This window comes from Pogoniulus pusillus, chromosome 12, assembly GCF_015220805.1.
Source record: "Pogoniulus pusillus isolate bPogPus1 chromosome 12, bPogPus1.pri, whole genome shotgun sequence".
Classification (NCBI taxonomy): Eukaryota; Metazoa; Chordata; class Aves; order Piciformes; family Lybiidae; genus Pogoniulus; species Pogoniulus pusillus.
Window position 1 is genome coordinate 25404736 of NC_087275.1, and position 21706 is coordinate 25426441.

The window sequence follows — 21706 nt, forward strand, 5'->3', positions numbered from 1 at the left end:
GGTGCTTCACTGTCCAATCTTTTTTTTCTTCTTCTTATGAACATTGTGAAGCTTTCATTTTTTTAAGATAAGAATATATTTGTATTGTGTTTACTTCTGGTTGGGTGCATTAATTTCTCGATCAAAGAGCTATGCCCTTTGTAGGATTGTTAGCAACATGGAACAGGGATGAGCTTCTCTTGCAGCAGCACTGTAAGTCTGAGACACTTGTTTGAGCACAGATGTTCTGTTGTGATGCCTGCTCTTTGTATTACAGGTTGTGCTTTAGTATCAGTTTTGGTTAACTAGTTAAACTGTACTGCAGTTGTTCTCAAGCACACATTTCTGTTTCATAACTGTGCAAAATCAGAGCATATACCCAAATCTCAACTCAGCTTTGAAGATAGAGATGACTGAAGTGGTCACCTCAAACTGAGAAATCAAAGTTGAATGAGTACAACAGTAGACATCTGTGTTACTTTCATACAACTTGAGAGTGATGTCTTTCATTAACTTTCATGCAGCTTTCTGCCACCCTTGACCCCTCTCTTGATATCTGAAGTAAACCCGATGTATGCCTTCAGAATATTGACAGTTGTAATTTATCACAATAGTCACAAGTTGGAAATTGGTGAACTTTTCTTTGTTGTAGTTAGTTATTCTGTGTCTTTAAATGGTTTGGTAAAAGTTGAAGAAATATTGTGTTCTCAGGAAATGGGTTTAGGTTCTGCCAGGGCAAGTTTAGATTGGACATTAGGAAAAAACTTCTTTACTGGAAGTTGTGAGGTGTTGGAACAGGCTGCCAAGGGAGGTGGTGGAGTTGCTACCCCTGAAGTTGTTCAGGAAGCAGTAGATGTGGCACTTCAAGATATGGTTTAGTGGTCATGGTAGCTGGGTTATGGTTGGACTTGGTGATCTTAAAGGTCTTTTTCTAGCCTTAATGATTCTGTGATTCTATGACACTCGGTTTGGGCATGTACACATTCACATTCTGTGCATATCGTAACTTCTTTACTTTGAGGGTGGCAGAGAAGTGGAATAGGCTGCCCAGAGAGGTTGTGGAGTCTGTCTCTGGGGACTTTTATTTTAAGAGTTTTGTAAAGTCTTATAGAATAAACATTAAATCAAACCAGAAGTTGCTTTTCAAGAAACCTTCCCCTGACAAACGTTACAGGATATATTTACAGCTTCACAGATTGCATCGGGTTGGAAGGGGTCCTCAAAGGTCATCTTGTCCAACTCTCCTGAGATGAGCAGGGACACCTCCAGCTAGATCAGGCTGCTTGGGGCCACGTCAAGTCTGATCTTGAAAATCTCCAGGGAGGAGGCCAGTTAGCAGTCTCCTTTAGGACACTTAGAAATGTCAGCTATAAGTCTAATTGTTTATTCTTTTCAGAGAGACAGAGTTAATTTATTTCATGAAATCTCCCTTACCTCCTGGACATTCTGATTCAGATACATCCACTCTAACACTAGAACTGTGAAGTGGAAATACTATGCTAAACTTCACCTTTTCAGCATCTGCAGTCCCATCTGGGTACTCTCCTACTGAACTGGAATAGAAAAGCAGCTGATCAGGACACTTTCACTCTGTCTTTTATTTTTGTGCTGAAATATCTTGATTACCATGGCAGAACAGCAAATGATCAATTTTGTCTTCTGTTTTAAACAGGTTCATGATTCCAGTTGCTGCAACAGCAGAGAATTGCCTTCTTACTTTATACCAGTATTTGGCATTTCACAGCTCTGATCAACAAATTATTTTGAGAAGCAGTAAGCAGCCAACATTCTCTCTCTTACAATTATATTACTCTGAACAGTCTGACCAGTATTTTCCAATATAATCTCAGGGATATCAAGATAGTATTTTTCCTCATTAGTTACAAGAGAATACTACAATTGCATTTTTAACAATAGTGCAATAGCTTCTGTGTTCTTGTTGAAAATAGGCACTTAAGGCCTATTCCCTGGCAAACTTGAGGCATGGCAAGTTTCCAGGTAGACAAACCCAAAATATCTGGACTCGTTATTGTGCAGCAGGCAGAACATGGCAGGTATAAGGGCAGAGAGCAGTGAGACAGAAGCACAATGAGAGAGAAGCCCAATAAGGCAGAAACAGAGAGAGCATGATAAGGCAGAGCACGTTGTGTTTGCCTGCTCATCTCCTTTTGTCAATGCAGCCTGAGACTAATGTCTTTTGGCCACAGATTAGCCAATTGGAATGGCAGTTTGCCAAACTGCACTACATTAGCTAAAGCCAGGGCTTACTTTTACCTTTTTAGGGCAGACCACAAACAAACATATAAACATGTGCGGGTTTACGAGTTTGGAAGGAGAAAATGAGACTCAAAGGCACCAGGCCTTTGTCTTCCTTTCCCACCCTTGCTTCTCCCATCAGCAGAAGGAGGGAGAGCAGAAAGCATATCTGGGCAAGCCAGGACATGTTTAGGCCTATTTTGGCCTTCCATAACAAAGTCGTAGGGCAACAATTGCATATGTTTTGAAGAAAGCAAAGCAGAAGATAGAAATGTGATGTTTTGATAAAATGCTATCATTATTTGCCTGTTTAGAATAGTTTTCAGCTTTTTTACTCACTGTCCCTGAAGGCTGAAGAGCATACTCATATTTTAAAGCCTTTTGCAAGCCTGTGATGGGAGACTAGAAATATTTTTATTTACAGTATATCTCCGTACTTGCCTCCCTGCCCATCCTGGCCCCACCTCTTCTTGCCTCCTGCTCCCCCTTGCCTTTCTGTCTGTCTGTGTGTAGCTGTGTTTATGGGAAGAGATTAAGGTCATTATATAATTCATGTTGGAAGAAATATGTGTGAGTCATTTAATATATATGGGGGTCATTTAATGTATATTCAGACACATATACATTTTAGAGTTGTTGGCATTTGAGATATAGTTTGATGAAATAGGCAAGTTTTTTAGGTGAGTAATTCCTTGGGTCTGAAATAGGTTTAGCTTTGAAGACCCTAAGACTACATTAACTTAAAATAAGAATGTTACTTAAGCTGTAAACTTTATAAACTGTTGGGGCACAGTCAGTGAAATGTGTTTCCTCAGCTCCAGCCTGTGATCTTGTTTTATAGATAGTGAAGAAAGCAGTAGTGGAGAAGTTGTTCTGCACCCATGTTATAGTCCACAATCAATTTCTCATAGTAATTTCTCATGTTCCTTTGGTGCAACCACTGACTCAGCCTATGAAGATTCTCAATCAGGTATGATGCAGCTGTTCACTTTAAAACTTTCTGCTCATGCAGCTGCTTTTCAGTTTACTGCTTTAAAGAGATATTTTTCATATTTGTAAGCTTTGCCTGAGATTCTTATGCACATATAATTGATGAATGTGGAGAAGGCTGTTCTCCTTTGTTACACCATGTGGAACCTGGCTTAAAGTATAAAAGCAGAAAAAAACTCTCCTCTTAGCAGATAAAGTAAAAGGGAAATCAGTCACAATATTTAAAACCCAACCAAGCAAAAACAAATAAACAACATCAAAAAAACCCCAACCTCCCCAAAATAAAAACATCACCACCAAAGGAAACCAAACAAGCCCTCCCTCAAATACCAAGGCTCCACTTGCCTTACATGTCCATAAATAAACCAGCAGAACAATAATTACTGAACCAACCTGAGGGATTAATTTCTCAGAAGGACATTGTTTCTGTACTCATGAAATAACTAATGACATACCCTTTGTAAATATGCTATGTTCTGTAAGGTTATAGTTGTGTTCTTAGGTTAGACTTTGACATTTTTATTGCACTTAGGAGATACTGTACAAGACAACCATTGTCAGTGTGTGCTGTAAAGGTGCTGTTCCATGAGAACTAAAAGTAATAGACCTGTTGTAAGGCTGTCAGGTGACTAGTAGCTGAAGCTGTTGACATCTCTTCTTTCAGCTGCTAGTTTTCTAACTAGGAAGTTAGAAGAGTGAAAGTTGCTGTTGCTGTTTCATCACTGTTAGGATTCAACACTTACACATCTGCTGACGTGGTCATTCTGTAGGGTATTGCCAAGGCAAATAGGGATGGTTAAGCAGATTATGTAGCAGCTCTTTACCAATATGGTTCGTTTTTAATAGAATAACATAAGAAGAGTTCAAGAGAACAATTCAGTTTCACATCTGAAAAGGCAATAAATTGGCAAAGATAGCAGTGGTAAGATGGGGAAAAGCAATGTCATCCAGCACAAACTCAGACAGGGCTGTGTGATGATTTTATAAAGGATCAGATTCTTTTCTCCATATTGCACTATTTTTCTTCTTAAATTGTAACAAGAACTTCTATTCACTGTCTACTAATCAAACATTAAAACTGCAACAGTGGTACTAAAATGCACCTTCAGGGATGGAGTTATCGGAGTTGCTTGTGCTATGAAGAAAATAGTTCATTTCCTTAGTTACGTTTTATGCAGTAATATTATTCTTGTTGTTGCTAACAACAAATACTTGTTAAAACAGATGATCTTAACTTTAGACCAAGTCATTACTTAGGAGGCATAAGGCCTACCAAAGGGAAGCAAAGTCCAAAGACATGGATTGGGATGTAGACTTAGTTATACCTCTGCAATAGCTGATACACCATTTGAACACAAGTCAGTTACTGAGCCATGCTTTGTCATGGGGCTGGGGAGTTAACATTGGTTAGTTGGTGAAGCTTTACCTACTGGATCTGTATGTAAGACTTTTTCTTTAAGATTGCATCCTGTGGTTTTTGCAAGCCATGCATAAATTAATTTTTTTTCTGACTGGGTAATGATTTTGTAAGTGAAATGAAATTCCAAGAATGTAATTTGGTCTATTCCCAAGGTGTGTTCATGTCACCTAAATTATTTACTCCTGAAATAAGTTGATTATTCATTGTCTGACAGGTTTGGGGTTTTTTTTTGTGTGTGTGTTTTGTTTTGTTTTCTAAAAACAATAGTGTGTAAAAGAACAAAAATATTTGTTTTGTGCTAGATAAAACTAAGGAAATGTTAAATGTTTCTGGATTTTTATTTTCTTTTTGGGTGTACTATGCAGAGTCAGATGCTGCTTTTGAAAGTGAGAGTGATGGAGAGATGAGCAAGGAGAGTAAAACTGACAGGCAAAGTGATGGGAGAGAAAAGAAGCATAAATTATCATTGTTTCCTGCTGAAGATGAAGAGGACTACATCTTCTTTCAGAAAACTCGAACTGCTGTTAAGAATTGGTTCACTCTCTTTGGCTGGTCTAGTGGACAAAATCCTATTTCAATCCCATATTCACTGAGAAGGTAATGAATATCTGCTTAGACCTAACTTATCTCAGCGTACTAACATGATTGCATATGTACAAAAGTGTTTTGGAGATAATCTGAGAAATATGAACACATCCTAATGCACAGCTGTAAATGAAAATTTTAGTATCCATCTGCTTTTTACAGGAACATGTCATCCAACTATTATTTTTCATTCTCTCAAATGTATTTCCAACTGTGATGATCTGATATAACAGCACTGAGTGTACGCAAAAGATGCAATTCAAACTTCATGTCAGTCTTAACTGAAATTGATTCTCCTCCCAGAACAAGCAGAGTTCTAGCAGTTGTCTCTTTGCTGACGTAAATGTTCCAACATTGTGTCTTTTTGAAAAGATAAAGTTACAGATAAGGAAGCAAATTTCATAACAGTTTTACAAAAAGCCTGGAAATGTACTGGTCATAGTGGTATCAGTTAGTTGATCTTTTGCTTGCTATAGAATAGTGAGGAAGCCAGACTCCTGGGACACACCTAGGCATTTATAAACATGATACGAATCAAAGTTGTTTGGCAGACAGCAGTGACCGATACAAATTTATTTATGAAATCTTTCACATGTACTTATTAAATATTTCACATTGTTCATAATTCTTACATTATTATGAAAGTTCTGTAAAGAGGAGAAAGGGTTGTACTCTTCAGCCTTCTTGCTGCTGCATTTGCTTTGTGGTTTATTAGATTTATCGTTGTGATATAAAAATGTTAGCTCATTTTGTGCTTTTAAAAGAATAATATAGGAAGCTTTTTCTGTCTTAGAGATGTGTGTAAAATCCAGATGACCTCTTCAGAAGAAAAGGGTTTTAAACAGAGCCTTGACAAAGATACCAAGACTTTGCATGACATGTTGTTCCATCTGAGTGGAGAATTATTACCAAGCATTGCAACGAGCTGGTCATTGCACCTCGATCCAATTGAAAGAGTACGGCAACTCCACCATGAGCATTCTACATTGCTTGCTTTCATTAAGTAAGTACATGAGAAAATATTAATTCATGCAGCTTTTTTTTCCACTTAAAAAAAATAGATAGCATATTTCAAACATAATTCTTACTGAAGAATATACAGTAGGTTTAGAGTTTCCATTATCTTTTGTTATCTAAGATCTACGCATTAAAACTGTAGTTTTAACCTAGACTATCCCCTGAAATTTACACTAGATGAGGTGTCCTTTGGTAATGTTATAGTCAATGCAAGCATTCTACAGGAACTCTGCTCTCTTAATTATCAAAAAAGGTGACTTTCAGCCTTATTCTTCAGACTCAGTAGAGAGTCAGATCAGATTTGTCTTTAGTGATCTCACCATTCCACTGATGCTCTTTGTCCTGTAATTACTAGCTTTAGCAAAAAAAAATGTAGACTGACTTTGTAATCTCTTAATCTTTCATATGAATAATATGCTAAGAAATGAAAGTGCTACTTCTGAACAGATTTAGCTATTAGCTACCTTCGCTGATAATCTTATCTTGTCACATAATATGGAACCACTATCAAAGATGGTGCAAATAAAAAAAACCTGATAAATTCTTAATCCTTCCTGCCTGTCACTGCTGTGAAACAGAGAAGAATCTAAAGCTTCACAGAAAGTCTAATGTCATGAGATCTTAGAGATCATCAGAAACCCTGAAACCCAGCATCTCTGCTTCTTTTTACCATCCCCAACTAGTGCTGAAGATGCTCTAAAGCCATTTAAACCCCATCATTTACATAATGTTCTAAAATAAAGCTTTTTGTCTGAGAATAACAGACAGTGATGTAGCTGTATCTGAACTCGTTATGAGACCAATGCACACTGCTTCAACAGCACTTGACATTTATTTGCAGCTTTCATCCATGTCATTTGTTCTTTAAAAGAGACAGAACAGCATTCTGCTGTGCACCATACATAACATAGTTCCAGATGATTTGGAGGAACCATTGCAGCAGTGGTAGAACAATATCTTTGCCTTTCTTCATTAATGAAGGGCAATGCTTACATATTTCTGTTTTCACAGCTTCAGCATCTACTTTGGTAGTAAATAAAGGAATCAATAGATACATCCCATCATATCTTAGATTTGAGTCATTAGACACAGTGCATTGCTGAAGATGTCTTTACAGCATATAAACTGAAAACTCTAATTCCATTCTACTGATTCTTCTTCTGAAGGAGTGCTGCATCATTCCAGAAAGCAAGATATTGAGTACATGGTGGTATAGAATTTTAGAATCACTCAGGTTGGAAAAGACTTTTAAGATCATCAGATTTGACTGTGAAACTAAACACTGCCAAGTCCATCACTAAGCCATATCCTTGAGTGGCAAGTCCACATGTCTTTGAAATGCCTCCTGTGTTGGTAACTCAACCACTTCCTTGGGCATCCTTTATGGATGAACAATTTTTATAAGGCAGGCAATCTGCTCGAGTTATATATGCTTTTAGCATTTAGATGTAGGCATAGGAATTGAATGTGAACTTCATAAATAGAAGTTATCTAAACCAATTAATAGAACTGCATCATTAGTCCAAAGTGTACTCTGCCAGAATTCAGAAAAGCTTACACACAATCTGACCAAGATGAAAAGCTTGGACTGGTCTTAAAAATAGTTACCTTGTTTCCAAATGAACATTTTCCTGCTCTATGATTTCAGAAGCAAAGGAGCATATCTTCCTCATGTTATGCCAGAATTTCTGCTTGAGCCTGATGACTACAAGAAGTGGATTCAAGTGCAAACTGTAGGTTTCGTGGGTTTTTTTCTGTTCATTACTTTGGGGTTTTTTTTGTTTGTTTCCTGGGGTTTTTTGTTTGGTTGTTTGGTTTTGGTTTTGTTTTTTTTAACAAAGAGCACATGCTTAGTGTCCTTTGAAGACTAATGTAAGTTCTTTGTGGACACTGAATATTGCTATCATGCTGACTGTTTTGGATTGCATAAATCTAAGCACATGTATGAGATTGAACAGAAATTTAAGTTCTTCACCAAGAGAGTCATTGGACACTGGAATGGGCTGCCTGGGGAGGTGGAGGAGTCACCATCTCTGGAGCTGTTCAAGGCAGGATTGGATGTGGCACTTGGTGCCATGGTCTGGCCTTGAGCTCTGTGGTAAAGGGTTGGACTTGATGATCTGTGAGGTCTCTTCCAACCCTGATGATACTGTGATACTGTGATTTACACCCTACTTCCTTGTTTTGTCTCTTCTGTTCCTTCCAATACTGCTGATGCCTGTGATTCATTTCCAACAGATGTTTTCTCAAAGTAGAATTAGTTTTACTGCTTTCTACTGATTTTAACATCTAAAAAAGAAAAAAAATCTTTTGTGATCCTCTCTGTCCTGACTGCTGCTTCCAGCTCATGTCAGTTCTGTATCGTGCTTCTTAATCCTGAGATAGCAGCACACTGTAAATGGTTCTAGTGCTGATGACTATTGCATTATAGAAAATGTTATCAGTCATTTATGCCACTGATTCCTTCTCTCCCTCTTGTGAATTTCCTATCCAAACTGTTGAAATAAATACTGAAAATGAATCTCATTCCTTCATCTGAAGGGTGACATGGATGAGTTGAGAAAAGGAGATGTGGAAAACTCAGACAAGAATCTATTTGTTCTGGAGGACAGCTCATTTGAGACAATGAGCAAACGAGCTTGGACAGATGTGCTTCTGCAGATATACAAGGTAAATTGTAGATTTCATTTACTGCTTGAATTCTGAAGAACTGACACCAAAAAACTGTGTATGATCAAGTGTCACGGATTGAGCTGAACCTGCTGCTGTTATTTGTACCATGCTGCAGTCATGCCAGCTTCAAACATGAAAGTGCTAACTGAAGCCAAGTAGTATGGGGATTGAAGTTCAAACTGCAACATCAGAGGCTTCCTATTCTGGTTGCTGCTTCCGAGTTCCAGGTGCTGGCTCTTTCCCTCAGGCGTGGCAGTGGAAAGAGTGAGAGTTGGATAGCTGCTGGGATTGGCTTTCTGGCTTTTGCTGTTTTTCTCTCCTTTGCATTTCACTGTGCTGCTTCTGTGAATAGGCTCAACTAAGGTAATCATGCATAGTACTGTGAGATTAATTAGATTAGCTAAGGTAATTACACACTGTGCTTATGACATCTCATGTTGCATTAAACTCCTATCCCTTTATCTCAGCCCTGAGTTGTGTGTGTTTTACTCTTCCCTTGACTTTTGTGTTGGAGGAGCAGGCAGTTTAGCTGTTGGGCTAAACTATTACGTCAAGGGATGTCTTTGCCATGAGAACAGTGGAACACTGGAACAGGTTGCTCAGAGAAGTAGTTGAGTCCTCATCCTTGGAGATATTCAAGGTTAGGCTCAATAGGGCTCTGGGCAACATGACCTAATGGAGACCACTGCAGTGGGGTTGGACTAAATGACCTTTGGAGGTACCTTCCAACCCAAGTCATCCTATGATTCTATGATTTTTTTGAAACATATCTATAAAAATAAACAATTTAAAGTGTTTAATTTATCTCTGACAGAGAACAACAAAAAAGAAACCCAAACACCCCCCCCGCCAAAACAATAAAAAAGAAACCCAAACAACAAAAAACCCAACCTAAGCAAAACAAAACAAAACAAAAGTGAGAAAATTTTTGTTTTCCTAGGTATGAAACTTTAGCTGTGTGTTAATATGTTTGTCCTGTGGTGCTTGATTGCTGTCTGGAGTTAAACCATGATACTATTTCAATCAGTACAACATTATAAAAGCCTACATTTTGTAGAATTAAATGTTAAGAAATCTTATTATAGATAACGAAAACTGATGCATTTTTTGTTACCTTGGTGTCCTGACTTAACACAAGCCCCCCCAGACAAGAGGGAAAGTAACACCAAAAAAGCCCTCTGAGTTGAGATAAGGAATTTAATGACCTGATACGATGCACAGTTACCTTAGCCTATTTGTAGAAGAATGCAGTTAAAGCAAAACCAGCAGCAGAAGCCATCAGTAAAATGATTCTCCCCAAGCAAGCACTCAGCAAACAGCCCAGGAGAAATGATCAACAGCCAAATATGCAGAAACCAGAAGCAGCAACTGGAATAGGAAGCCTCTTATGTTACAATCCAAACTTCAAGCTCCATGATTCTTCACTCCAGCCAGGACTTCAATTGTGAAGCTGGCATGGCAACAGCATGGTATGAATCATAGAACAAAATCATAGAAATCAGGCTGGAAGAGACCTCCAAGATCATCCAGTCCAACCTAGCACCCAGCCCTAGCCACTCAACTAGACCATGGCACTAAGTGCCTCATCCAGGCTTTTCTTGAACACCTCCAGGGACGGTGACTCCACCACCTCCCTGGGCAGCCCATTCCAATGCCAATCACTTTCTGTATCAAAAACTTCCTCCTAACATCCAGCCTAGACCTCCCCTGGCACAACTTAAGACTATGTCCATTGATTCTGTTGCTGGTTGTTTGGCAGAGGAGACCATCCCCCGCCTGGCTGCAACCTCCTTTCAGGTAGTTGTAGGCAGCAACGAGGTCACCACTGAGACTCATCACCATCATCAGATTAAACTCAACCCATGACACTTGGTTAAAATAATTTGTTTACTTATTTGAAATAAATAAGAAATACTCATTTGACTAGACATATGCATAACTGTGATATTTATTATTTTACTCAAATTTTAAAACATATATAATTTATAATACTGATTCCTTTAAAGATGTAATTGAACTTGGTCAGTATAGACTTCTGAAATTGAGTAAAATTTCATTTTCACTGATTTTAGATAAAAATATCATGTTATTCAAAGTAAGTCTGATGTGATCAGTAAAGTTTGTATGCCTAAACTCAAATACTTCTTTCTTTTGAAGGAGATGGAAAATGAATGAAAAATATAAATATTATCTGGTCTTCCCAGTAGAAAACAGACATGGACATGTTGGAGTGTGATTCCAGTGAAGGGTTTCATGATTTAAGAGACTGGAACATCTGTCATCCAGGCAGAAAATAAGAAATCTGAAACTGTTCAGCCAGTAGAAGGGAGGATTCAAGGGAGATTTAATCAATGTGTGTAAAGAAGACAGGGTCATACTCTACTTGGTAGTGCCCAGTGGCATTGTGAGAGGCAGCAGGCACAAACACAGGAAAATACAGGAAATTCTTGTAAGCATAATAACTGTTTTGTACTCCAAGAGGAGTCATACATAGGACTTTTCTTGCCAAGAGACAGTGAAAATATGTCATGGATAAAAACATATTTTCTTCTAGATGTAGCTGGCATTATTCTTTCCTGTTTTGATAACTTTGATAGCATGTCAGGTTATACTGATGAAGGAATATAGTAATAAATTAGTGGGAAAAGGCACTACCTTTTGAGAAAGCATGAAATAGTTTGCATTTGATAGCTTTTTTTGCCGTTATTTTCTTCAGAATTCCATCTGATAGCAAAGTTTGAGATTTCTTTTTCTCTTGAGATAGTCCTGTGCAAATACATAAACTCCCATGGAGAGAAATCCAAATAATTTAATTAAGTTAGCTCAGCCATCTCTGCATGGAACTAGACTTTTCTGAATTGAAATGCTTCAGGGTTAAAAAAGGAATTTCAAAGTGACTTTTTAATTTGTAATTAAATATGAATGCTCTAATTTAAGTCTTGTGCACACGAATAGTTAAATAGGGTTTGTCTATCAGTATATCCTAAAAGTGTTTTCAGAAAAACTTGGAAGCCATGGATGAGAGCACATCATGTCATCTGGAAAGAAGGAAGAATTCAGATGGAAATGTGGAAATTGTGAATCCACACATTGCTATAGCTGCTTTGTACCATATGTAAGGGGAGTCCTCTCCATCTGCAGCACATGGAGTGATTAGAAACTTGTAACACTTTCCCTGAAGAAGCTGGTGCTGGTTGAAATGTGTTATTGAAATCTTAAATGAAGAGGAACAGTTACAAAAGGGGTGCAAGCTGTTTCATTCTGATTAGATGAAATGGCCTTTTCTATATGTCTGTATAGATCAGGGAATTAGACATCACTGAGATTATTTCAGGGACTTGCTCCTCTCCCCAAATTATGTATAAGCCAGGATCACCCTGTTCCAGGTGCAGAATATGGCACTTGCTCTTGTAAATATCATATGGTTGGTGATGGCCCAGCTCTCGTCTGTCTGTCCAGAACTCATTCCACCACTCCTCCTAAGTTAGTATCATCAGCAAACCATACATACAATTTCTGTATCCTGATCATTTATGCAATCTCTAAAGAGCACTGGCCCTAAAATTGAGCCTGGGGCAACCCCATTTATGTCTGTCTGCCAAACTATATCATAGAATCAACCAGGTTGAAAGAGACCTCCAAGATCAGCCAGTCCAACCTAGCACCCAGCCCTATCCAGTCAACTAGACCATGGCACTAAATGCCTCATCCAGTCTCTTCTTGAACACCTCCAGGGACGGTGGCTCCACCACCTCCCTGGGCAGCCCATTCCAATGCAAATCACTCTTTCTGTCAAGAACTTCCTCCCAACATCCAGCCTGTAGTTCCCTCAGGCACAACTTGAGACTGTGTCCCCTTGTTCTACTGCTGGTTGCCTGGCAGAACTGACCAACCCCTACCCAGCCACAACCTCCCTTCAGGTAGTTTTCCTGTAACTCTCTTTACTATAGCTCTTCGAGTTCAACACATCAGCCAGTTGTTCAACTGAACTTTCTAGCTGTATGCTGGACATTTTGTCCAGAAAACCTCCAAAACTCTCTGCTGTCATCCCTTGGTCAATTGAATGGTTGACCTTTTAATGAAAATAAATTGGTTAAACAGGACTTTTCCCTTGTGAACCCATGCTGGCTATGATCCATGCTGACCTTGTTTCACAAGTGTTTCCCAAAAATAATCTTCTCCATAATGTTACCAGGCCATAAAGTTAGACTAACAGGCCTATAATTAACAGACACTTCCTTCTTTTCATTCCTGAAACCTTGGGACACTATTTGCCAGCTTTTGATTAGCGAGGACCTTTCCAGACTCCAAAGAGCTTTTGGATTTTGTTTAAGGAAGCAAAGGAATTTTCTTAAACCTCAGCAAATCTGTTCTCCTGTGTGCTATACATTTATGCTAATGTGTAATTTCTCAAACCTTTTCTAAATTATAAACCTTTTTGAGTATGAATTGATTGGTTGGAGTTTGCTGTTTGTTATTTTTTCAAATCTTTCAACTTGAATTTGTGTTTACAATTTGTGCTTATAGACACTGTTTCTAATTTCAGGTGTTTGTTCTCCCTCGTGTTTCTTCACGTAAAGTTACTGATCTGTTCAGCTTGGGAAAAGTGCAGACCATGCCAAGGATAAAATCAGACCCTTCATCCAGTAATATATATTCTCCACATGAACGAACCATCCTCACCTGGCTGAATGAACACTATGAGAAGAACCGAAAAACTGTGTGGAGAGACTGTCAGAAAGGTGAAATAATTCTTTCACTGTACTCTTCCATCTAATACTCCTTTTATAGACTTTAGAAATTGTTATTCATAGGGATATCAGGACAGTCTGCCACTTCAAATATTTTTGAGGGGCAATAGCTAGCCTTACTCTGTCCTGTGGGAACTCAAAGCCTATGAGGAGAGGCTGAGGGAGCTGGGGCTGTTTAGCCTAGAGAAGAGGAGGCTCAGGGGTGACCTCATTGCTGCCTACAACTACCTGAAAGGAGACTGCAGCCAGGTGGGGGTTGGTCTCTTCTCCCAGGCAACCAGCACCAGAACAATGGGGGACAGTCTCAAGCTGTGCCGGGGGAAGTATAGGCTGGATGTTAGGAGGAAGTTCTTCCCAGAGAGAGTGATTTGCATTGGAATGGGCTGCCCAGGGAGGTGGTGGAGGCACCGTCCCTGGAGGTGTTCAAGAAAAGCCTGGATGAGGCACTTAGTGCCATGGTCTAGTTGACTGGATAGGGCTGGGTGCTAGGTTGGCCTGGATGATCTTGGAGGTCTCTTCCAACCTGGTTGATTCTATGATTCAAGGCTGCCTTTTGAATGTCCCAATGCATCTTACTTAACATGGACTTTTAATTGAATTGCAATGTCTAAAGATGTGAGGACTGAATCTGAAGCATGAGGTGTACACCTAGTGGACGCTACTGGGAAAAAAGACATCCAAATGTCTTATTCCACGTGGAATATCTGTTGAAAATGTTGGTTTAGTTGACTGAGAGTATGTAATACATTAGAATATTAAAAATAGTTGTTATTTTTTTTTTTAAATAGTCACATGGTTATCAGCAATTGTACAATTGGTTTTTCTTCTTAGCTAATTAAAAGACCCAAAAATTGGCATCTAAAAAGATCAATTTAACTACAATATTTGGATTATTAGCAAATAATAACTTACATGAAAGAACATTCACAGGATAGAAAACTTAGTAGGCTGATGTATCAATTTGTGCAGACTTCATTGCAGATTAAGCTCTGGGTCACAGGTGAAGATGAATTTTCTGGTTACTGCCAAGGGACATTTATCTGCATTAAAGTTTTCTTTTTCAATGTCAGTTAATTATATTTTTCTGCTTTAAGAGAAGGATGACATTGGAATGAGAAGGCAGAGATTATCTATGTTTTCTGTGTGTGGGAAGTTACAGATACTGCCTTGCTATATTGGCCTGTATACTGCTTCTTAGGTTCATGAGTTCTGTATTTGATTCGCAGAATACATGAGTTCTGTATTCTGTTTGCACACAGAATTAGATTGATGTGTGCACATGAGCATGCCCTTTGCTTTTGCTTTAATTTCTCTCACAAATACCATATATATGAGTTTTTCTAAAGACACAATAATTTAGAAAAGAGAAAATTCAGAATTATGAATGGCATAATCTGTGCATTGTAAATGTTCACTTCCATAACTTTGATCTTAGACTGTTCCATTCCACAGATGAGCTTCCTCAGTATCTCTTGGAATTCTTTGCTTTAGCCTCTACTTTACTGTTATTTTTTTTGCTTTTTGCTGCCTTAGAAGGAGTTGAGTAGTCAGCTTGAATGTACAAAGGAGAAATCATACCTGACCAAGCTGACTGCCTTCCACAATGACATGACTTGCTCAGAGTACAGGTGGTGAGTGGTGGATGTTGTTAATCTCAATTTTGGCAAGGCTTTCAAGAGTCTCCCATATCATCTTAAACAAACTGATGAATTGCAGGCTAGAAAAGAGGACAATGAGATAGGTTGAAATTAGACTGAACTGCCAGGCTCATGGGTCATGATCAGTGGCACGAAGTCTGTCTGGAGGCTGGTCACCAGGAATGTACCTCAGGGTTGTTAGACTGAACTTAATTTTACACTAGAGAGATTTCAGCAGATTGAATAATCTGATGTGCTGTCAGTCCTTTAAATTTGGTGATGTTAAGGCTAATCATCTAATTTATACTTAGATATTTTCACATTTTTAATCATGTTAGCATTTAATTAAACATTTCAACAGGCATTTTTAGAAGAGCAAGCAAAAATGTCAAAGTGTAGTAAATGTTTATGCAACTCAACTGAAAGTCCCAATCTTTGTTGTTAGTATTTGCTTAATATCGCTAATTTTAAGAGAGGGATTAGTTCTTTATTCTTGCTACAGTCTAGATTAGAGAGCAATTACCATTTTTTTGCTTAACATTTATGTGCCTGCATATTATCATCCAAACACTACTTTGAATGAAGAATTAACCCTGACTTGCAATATGACTTGACCATGGAGCTGCTAGTCTCCTGAGTGATCCATTCCTACTAAATAAATGAAGATGTCTCCAGGCCACATTTCTCAGTCTTTTCTTTGATACCTAAGATACTTAAAGTGAAATGTGACAGTGAACCAAGCAACTGCAGGACAGAGAGGTTTTAAATACACATCTTTATTACTCCTTTCTAAAGTCGAAGATAACTATGCCATTCATCAGAACTCTCCTCTTGCAAGAATTAAGATGTCAGTGTCTTAGAGAGAACGTTAACAAGAAGTGTGCTTATCTCTACATCTTCTGCCCTTTCTGCTACTAAAAAAGAAATGTGTTTTAAATGCAGCTTGGCATATGTTTTGGGAGGGCAGGCTTGTCGTATGTCTTAGTGACAACAAAATGGAAAACCATGTTGAAACTGAAGACCAAATGCTATAAAGCTGCAAAATACCACTTTGCCTACTCTGCAGAGACCTTGATTATAGGTGAAAGATAAGATTCACAACCTACTTAAGTAACTTCTTAAACAGAAGAAAAACATTGCAAATGAGTGAATTAAATTGCCATCTGAGAATATGTATGTCTCTCACTTATTAATTATGATTATTACCATGGTAAGATACACCATATTGGGAAATAAGGGTTTTTCTTGAATGTATCCCAGGAAAATATTGAAAAGAGTAGATAATTCCACACTGATTATAAAATTATTAGGGAGTATGACAGCCAGTAAATTGAGCAATACCATCATAGAATGTTTTGAGTTGGAAGAAACCTCAAAGATCATCCATGAGACACCTTCCATTAGGCCAGGTTGTTCAAAACCCCATCCAACCTGGTCTTCATCACTTCCACGGAGGGGGCATACACAGCTTCTCTTGGCAGCCTGTTCCAGAGTCTCACTACCCTCATGGGCAAAAAACTTCCTCCTAATATTTAACCTCTTTCATTTGAAAACTGTTACTCCTTACTGTAACACTTTACTCCAAAATAGAGTCCACCCCCATCTTTTCTGTAGGCCCCTTCTAAGTGCTAAAAGGATGCTACAGAGTCTACCTGCAGTCTTTTCTCTGAGCTGAATAGCTCCATTCTCTCAGCCTGTCCCAATTGGAGAAGTGCTTCAATCTCCTAAATATCTTTGTAGCCCTCCTCTGGAGCCACCTGAGCAAGTCTGCGTTGTTCTTATACTGTGGATCCTGAAGCTGGATGCAGTACTCCTGGTGGGGTCTCTCCAGAATGCAGTAGAGAGGAAGAATCACCTCCCTCAACCTGCTAACCATGATTGTTTTGCTGCAGCCCAGGGTGCAAGTGCTGTGAACACATACTGCTGTCTGATAGCAACCTTTTCATTCACCAGTACACCCAAGTTACTCTCTGCTGGGCTGCTCTTAAGCTATTCATCACCCAGCCTGTATTTGTGCTTGGGATTGCACCAACCCATGAGATTGCACCTACCAATGTGTAAGACAGTATGCTTGGCCTTGGTGGTCTTCATGAGGCTTGCACAGATCCACCTCTCAATCCCAGTCAGAGTCCTTGTGTATAGGGTCATTTCCCTCCAGCACTGACCTGAACCAGGTCTCTGAACAACCAACCTAAGTATGAGATGTAAGAGCTGTCTCCAGAGCAGATACATCTTCATTTTCTTGGAAGATCTGCTTGAAATGGAACATACCACACTGTTTCCCAGTGTGGATTTCACCAAGTGTTGTGAAGTTCTACCTTCTTTATCACATGCACAGGTAGATTACAGTACTGGTTTCTGTGAACTCAGTATTTGCTGATTTTTCAGCACTTGTGCTGGTGCGTGAGGTTATCTCTGACATATACTGGTGTTTTATTTCTTTGGGGAGTGTTTGTACTGAGTTGCTTCCTCCTGCATCTCCCAAACCAATATACAGCATGTGTTTTTCCAGGTTACACACTCCCAGGGCTGCTCTGATTACTGTTCTCAGTAGAAATGGAGACACAACAAAACCAAGAAGTAAAGTTTTCTGCAGTAGAATGTTCGGCATGAGCAGCAGAGTTGCAGGCTTTGCTTCCTCTTGGCTGCTGTAGGCTTTATGCCTCTAAATCGTGGGGAGAAGCTTTGTCTCTCTCTGCAATGAGCATGTGGAGTCCATGAGACAGAGTCACCCAAAGCAAATGGCAAGAACAGCAGTCTTGCATCTTATCACTGTAGGAAACCAGATTGCTACAGCTGATGCAGTGACTGATGTGAAGACTAGACCTGTCCCCTCCGAATTGCGTCTCTCAGAGAGATATGTGTGTGTAGACATGTATCATGGAATCACTCCAGTTGGAAAAGACCCTTTGGATCATCAAGTCCATCCATCATTCTGCTTGTATATAAAAATATGTATGGGTATATACACCATGCCGACTTTCAAAAACATAAATGATCTAAATGGGAATGATCAGGTAGATATTCAGGAAGAAATTTTGTTTCCTTACTTGCAATTCACTTTATTTTCACCTAAACAAGACACTTCACAGTTGTTTGCATGTTAACTGGAATAAATAAGTTTTCTGGTTATTTGTGTAATTAACATCAGTTCTGCAGTGCAGAACAGATATGCTGAGCACTGTATAGGGGTGGACTTAGTAATACATCTTCAGATATTTTGTGAGGAGAAAAGATTTCTGAGTCAGTGAAGACTGAAAAGGTTTCTGTTAATTCATTGTAGGTATCAAACAGTGAATTTCAATAATAACAATAGTTTTAGTTTTTCTTTTTACTAAATAAGATGATTCAGGGATTATAGTGTTCGTTCTGAAGCCAGTGTAGAAGCCAGGCACGCTAATCAATTGCTGTGATGTATTGCATTTTATAGCTAAAACTGGAATGCCATGATAAAAAAATAGGGTTGAAAGTGATGTGTGAATGCAGAGGCTTTTAGTACCATTCAGTGATTTTAAAACTAGTTTTCTTTACTAATAGACTCATATAATTGTTTGACTTGGAAAAGAAAAAGATAATCTTATCCAAGCATTCCCAAATTCTATCAACTCTAATGCTAATCCATGTTCTTCATCACCACATCTCTGCCTCTTTGAAACACTCCTACTATCTGCTGAAAAGCAATAAAGTGGAGACTGATAGAAGGTATAATTGATGCATAAAAGCATAAGGAGTTGGTAAATATATTATTTAGGATAAGAACAAGCAAGAATAGATAGTGAAAGATTATGATAAATTCTTTTTATGAGTAGAAACGTAAATGCTCATTGCCTCAGGGTGGAAGCCTTTGGTGACAACAGATGGGAATAAATGAGACCGATCTCCAGTGTATCTGTTTTGCTGTCATTGCCCCATGTGGTTCTTCTTGAACTTTTCTACTTAGAGTTATTATAAATTGACAGTGAGATTAAGTCTATCTGTGCCTGGTATTTCAGGAGTTCTTAGAAGGATAATTATTGGTTTTGATGAGCAAGGTCTGTGGCATCCTGCCTAAAGCAGGAACTGTAATTTGCCTACAAATCTCTAATAAAAGACTTGTTTCTCATGTTAACATAAATGTAGCCTCACATGCTCATGTACCAAAGGCAGATACATTATCATTCTGCTATCCTAAATACATTGTAGGGAAAACATAGCAGACTTACAAAAAAATAAATCCAATTGTACATTTCTTCTCATCTTTCTTCTACTTAGTATTGTATATTTTAGTATCATCATTTAAAACCTTGCTTGGTTCTAATGCCAGCACTTAGAGAAAAGGTTATTGCTACATTTTTTTTTTCTGTAAATGTTTGTATTATTCAGTACCAGATTAAAGCTATTGGAACAGGGCTGCAGGCATTATTACGGCTGTAGATTGGTTCCACCTCCAGAGGTTTTCAGATCCCAGAGTAGGAAGTTGTTTTATAATGTTATAAACTGTCATTACTGCAATAATTTATGTTTAAAATGACATGCCATGATAGTTTAAAGGTCTGTCTAGCTCAGTCTTCTACCTCCAACAGAAGATGCTTAGAGATGAGGAACAGTGCAGCTGTATGTCAATGCTTTCTTTATGCATACTCTGAGAATTCCTGATTTGAAATTCAGGATTATTTGAGATAGAGGTGATAATTCTCTAAGATTTTGCTGGGGCCAACAGCTTTGAAGATTTCATTTTCACTGCTAACCATGGTATGTGTTAGCTATTTGGAAGCCAGTGCGATGTTTGACTTCATAAATGTTGGAAGAAATGGCTTTGGAGATTACTGGGAACTCTTGACCTAATTAGGTGTTTTTTGAGATGTTTCTTTGAATAAAGCCACTACCATCTCTCTGGAGTTGTTACCAACTCCAACTTACTTTACCACTTGGTGAGTCAGTGAGTTAAAGTCTGAGATAAAGCATGGTGATGGATCAGCTAATAAAGCAAAACAGTAAAGCACAGAAGATAGGACAGGGAGGATGAGCACAGAAAGAATCTGGTTCATTATCACGTGCAAAGGCTAAACTCACTATGTCTGTAGTGTACTGGACAGGTATTTGCTGTTATAAAAATAGCTGGAAAAGGAAATTCCATGTTCCACTTTAGGAAATATCTGGCTGTGGTATTTGGGTGTGTGTGTGTGTGTGTGTATGTGAGCGAGGGTAAAAAGCGACCAAGTCCCATCACAGGGGATAGACCTGGTCAACCCAGGATATTGCAAGATTGTTATTCTACTCTGCTTGTGGATGTATCCGTTCTACCTGAGTGCCTTTTGCATATATGCACCTGTAAATAGAATCTCCCTTTAGTCATCCAATCAGTGTGCAGTACATTCTTACTCTTCAAAAGTGAAGGTACATTTCTGTCCTCCAGCCCTGGGGAGCTTATGGCCCTACACTGGGACACTGGCAGTGTTTTCCATTCATTTCCACTGCAAAGATTTTCCTATTGTCTAATCTAACCCAAACATTTCCCCTGCTAGAATTTAAGTCCATTCCTTCTTTTCTAACCTGTGGTGTGCAGTGGCTCTTCCTTGCTTTTTTAGCGACCTTATACCTCTTCACAAATGATGTGCTTCCTCAGTTAATCCCTCTCTCATCTTTTGGCAAAACAATTCATTTTTTTCAGTATTTCTCTGTACATAGCTTGTTTTGTTTTCTGATAAACTCTCTTAGTAGATCCATGTCTTTCTTGGAGTTTGGTGCCAGTTACTGGTTTTATACTAGGTGAGACTTTACTTGAACTAAACAGAACTGAAAAGTTCAGTCTACCTTCTTAATATGCAGCTCTCCTATTTATGTATCCTAATCAAGTATGTGCTTTTTCCTGCAATGGTACAGGATTTGCTATTATCTCCAGACTCTGCTCTGAAAAAAATCTGTCTGCCCAATTTATCATCTAGCACTTCTGTAATGAATTACTCTTAATCGTGTAGTACACCGCACACATCGTTATTAGTTCTCATCCCCTTTGCTTCAGATCATTACTCCAATTGTTCAGGAACTTGTAGTCCTTTCCTCATGAGTTCTTGCAACCTGTTTTTCTTCCCAGAATCAATTCCTTAACTTGCTTAGAATTATCTCCAGACTGGACTGAAGTAGTTTTATGCTGTTTTTCAAACTGAAAGTGAAAATCTTGAATACTATACAATCTAAGATATTGCAGCTGGGTTTGGGGACAGCTGATAGTTAGGCTTACTGGTTTTGTGCCTCACCTAAATACTTTTTCCCTATACTACCTTTTCCTTGCTTCCTTATGGGAGAGAATCTGACCAATTTTATCACTGAACTTAAAATGAATAGTATTTGTCATTTGTCCACAATATCTTCTGCCCACCAAATAAATAGACAGTATTTGACATAATGGAGTTTATGGT

At 38.6% G+C, this 21706-nt stretch overlaps 1 protein-coding gene across 1 annotated transcript in view; it reads left to right on the plus strand.

The window, feature by feature from the left end:
* CFAP47 (cilia and flagella associated protein 47) overlaps nt 1-21706 on the plus strand; it is a 287488-nt gene that overhangs the window by 64932 nt on the left and 200850 nt on the right. The window contains exons 27-32 of the mRNA XM_064151944.1: nt 1652-1752; nt 5011-5242; nt 6024-6233; nt 7896-7980; nt 8789-8917; nt 13467-13662. Coding sequence (XP_064008014.1) covers nt 1652-1752; nt 5011-5242; nt 6024-6233; nt 7896-7980; nt 8789-8917; nt 13467-13662 — 953 coding nt within the window. The remainder of the gene's footprint in view (nt 1-1651; nt 1753-5010; nt 5243-6023; nt 6234-7895; nt 7981-8788; nt 8918-13466; nt 13663-21706) is intronic.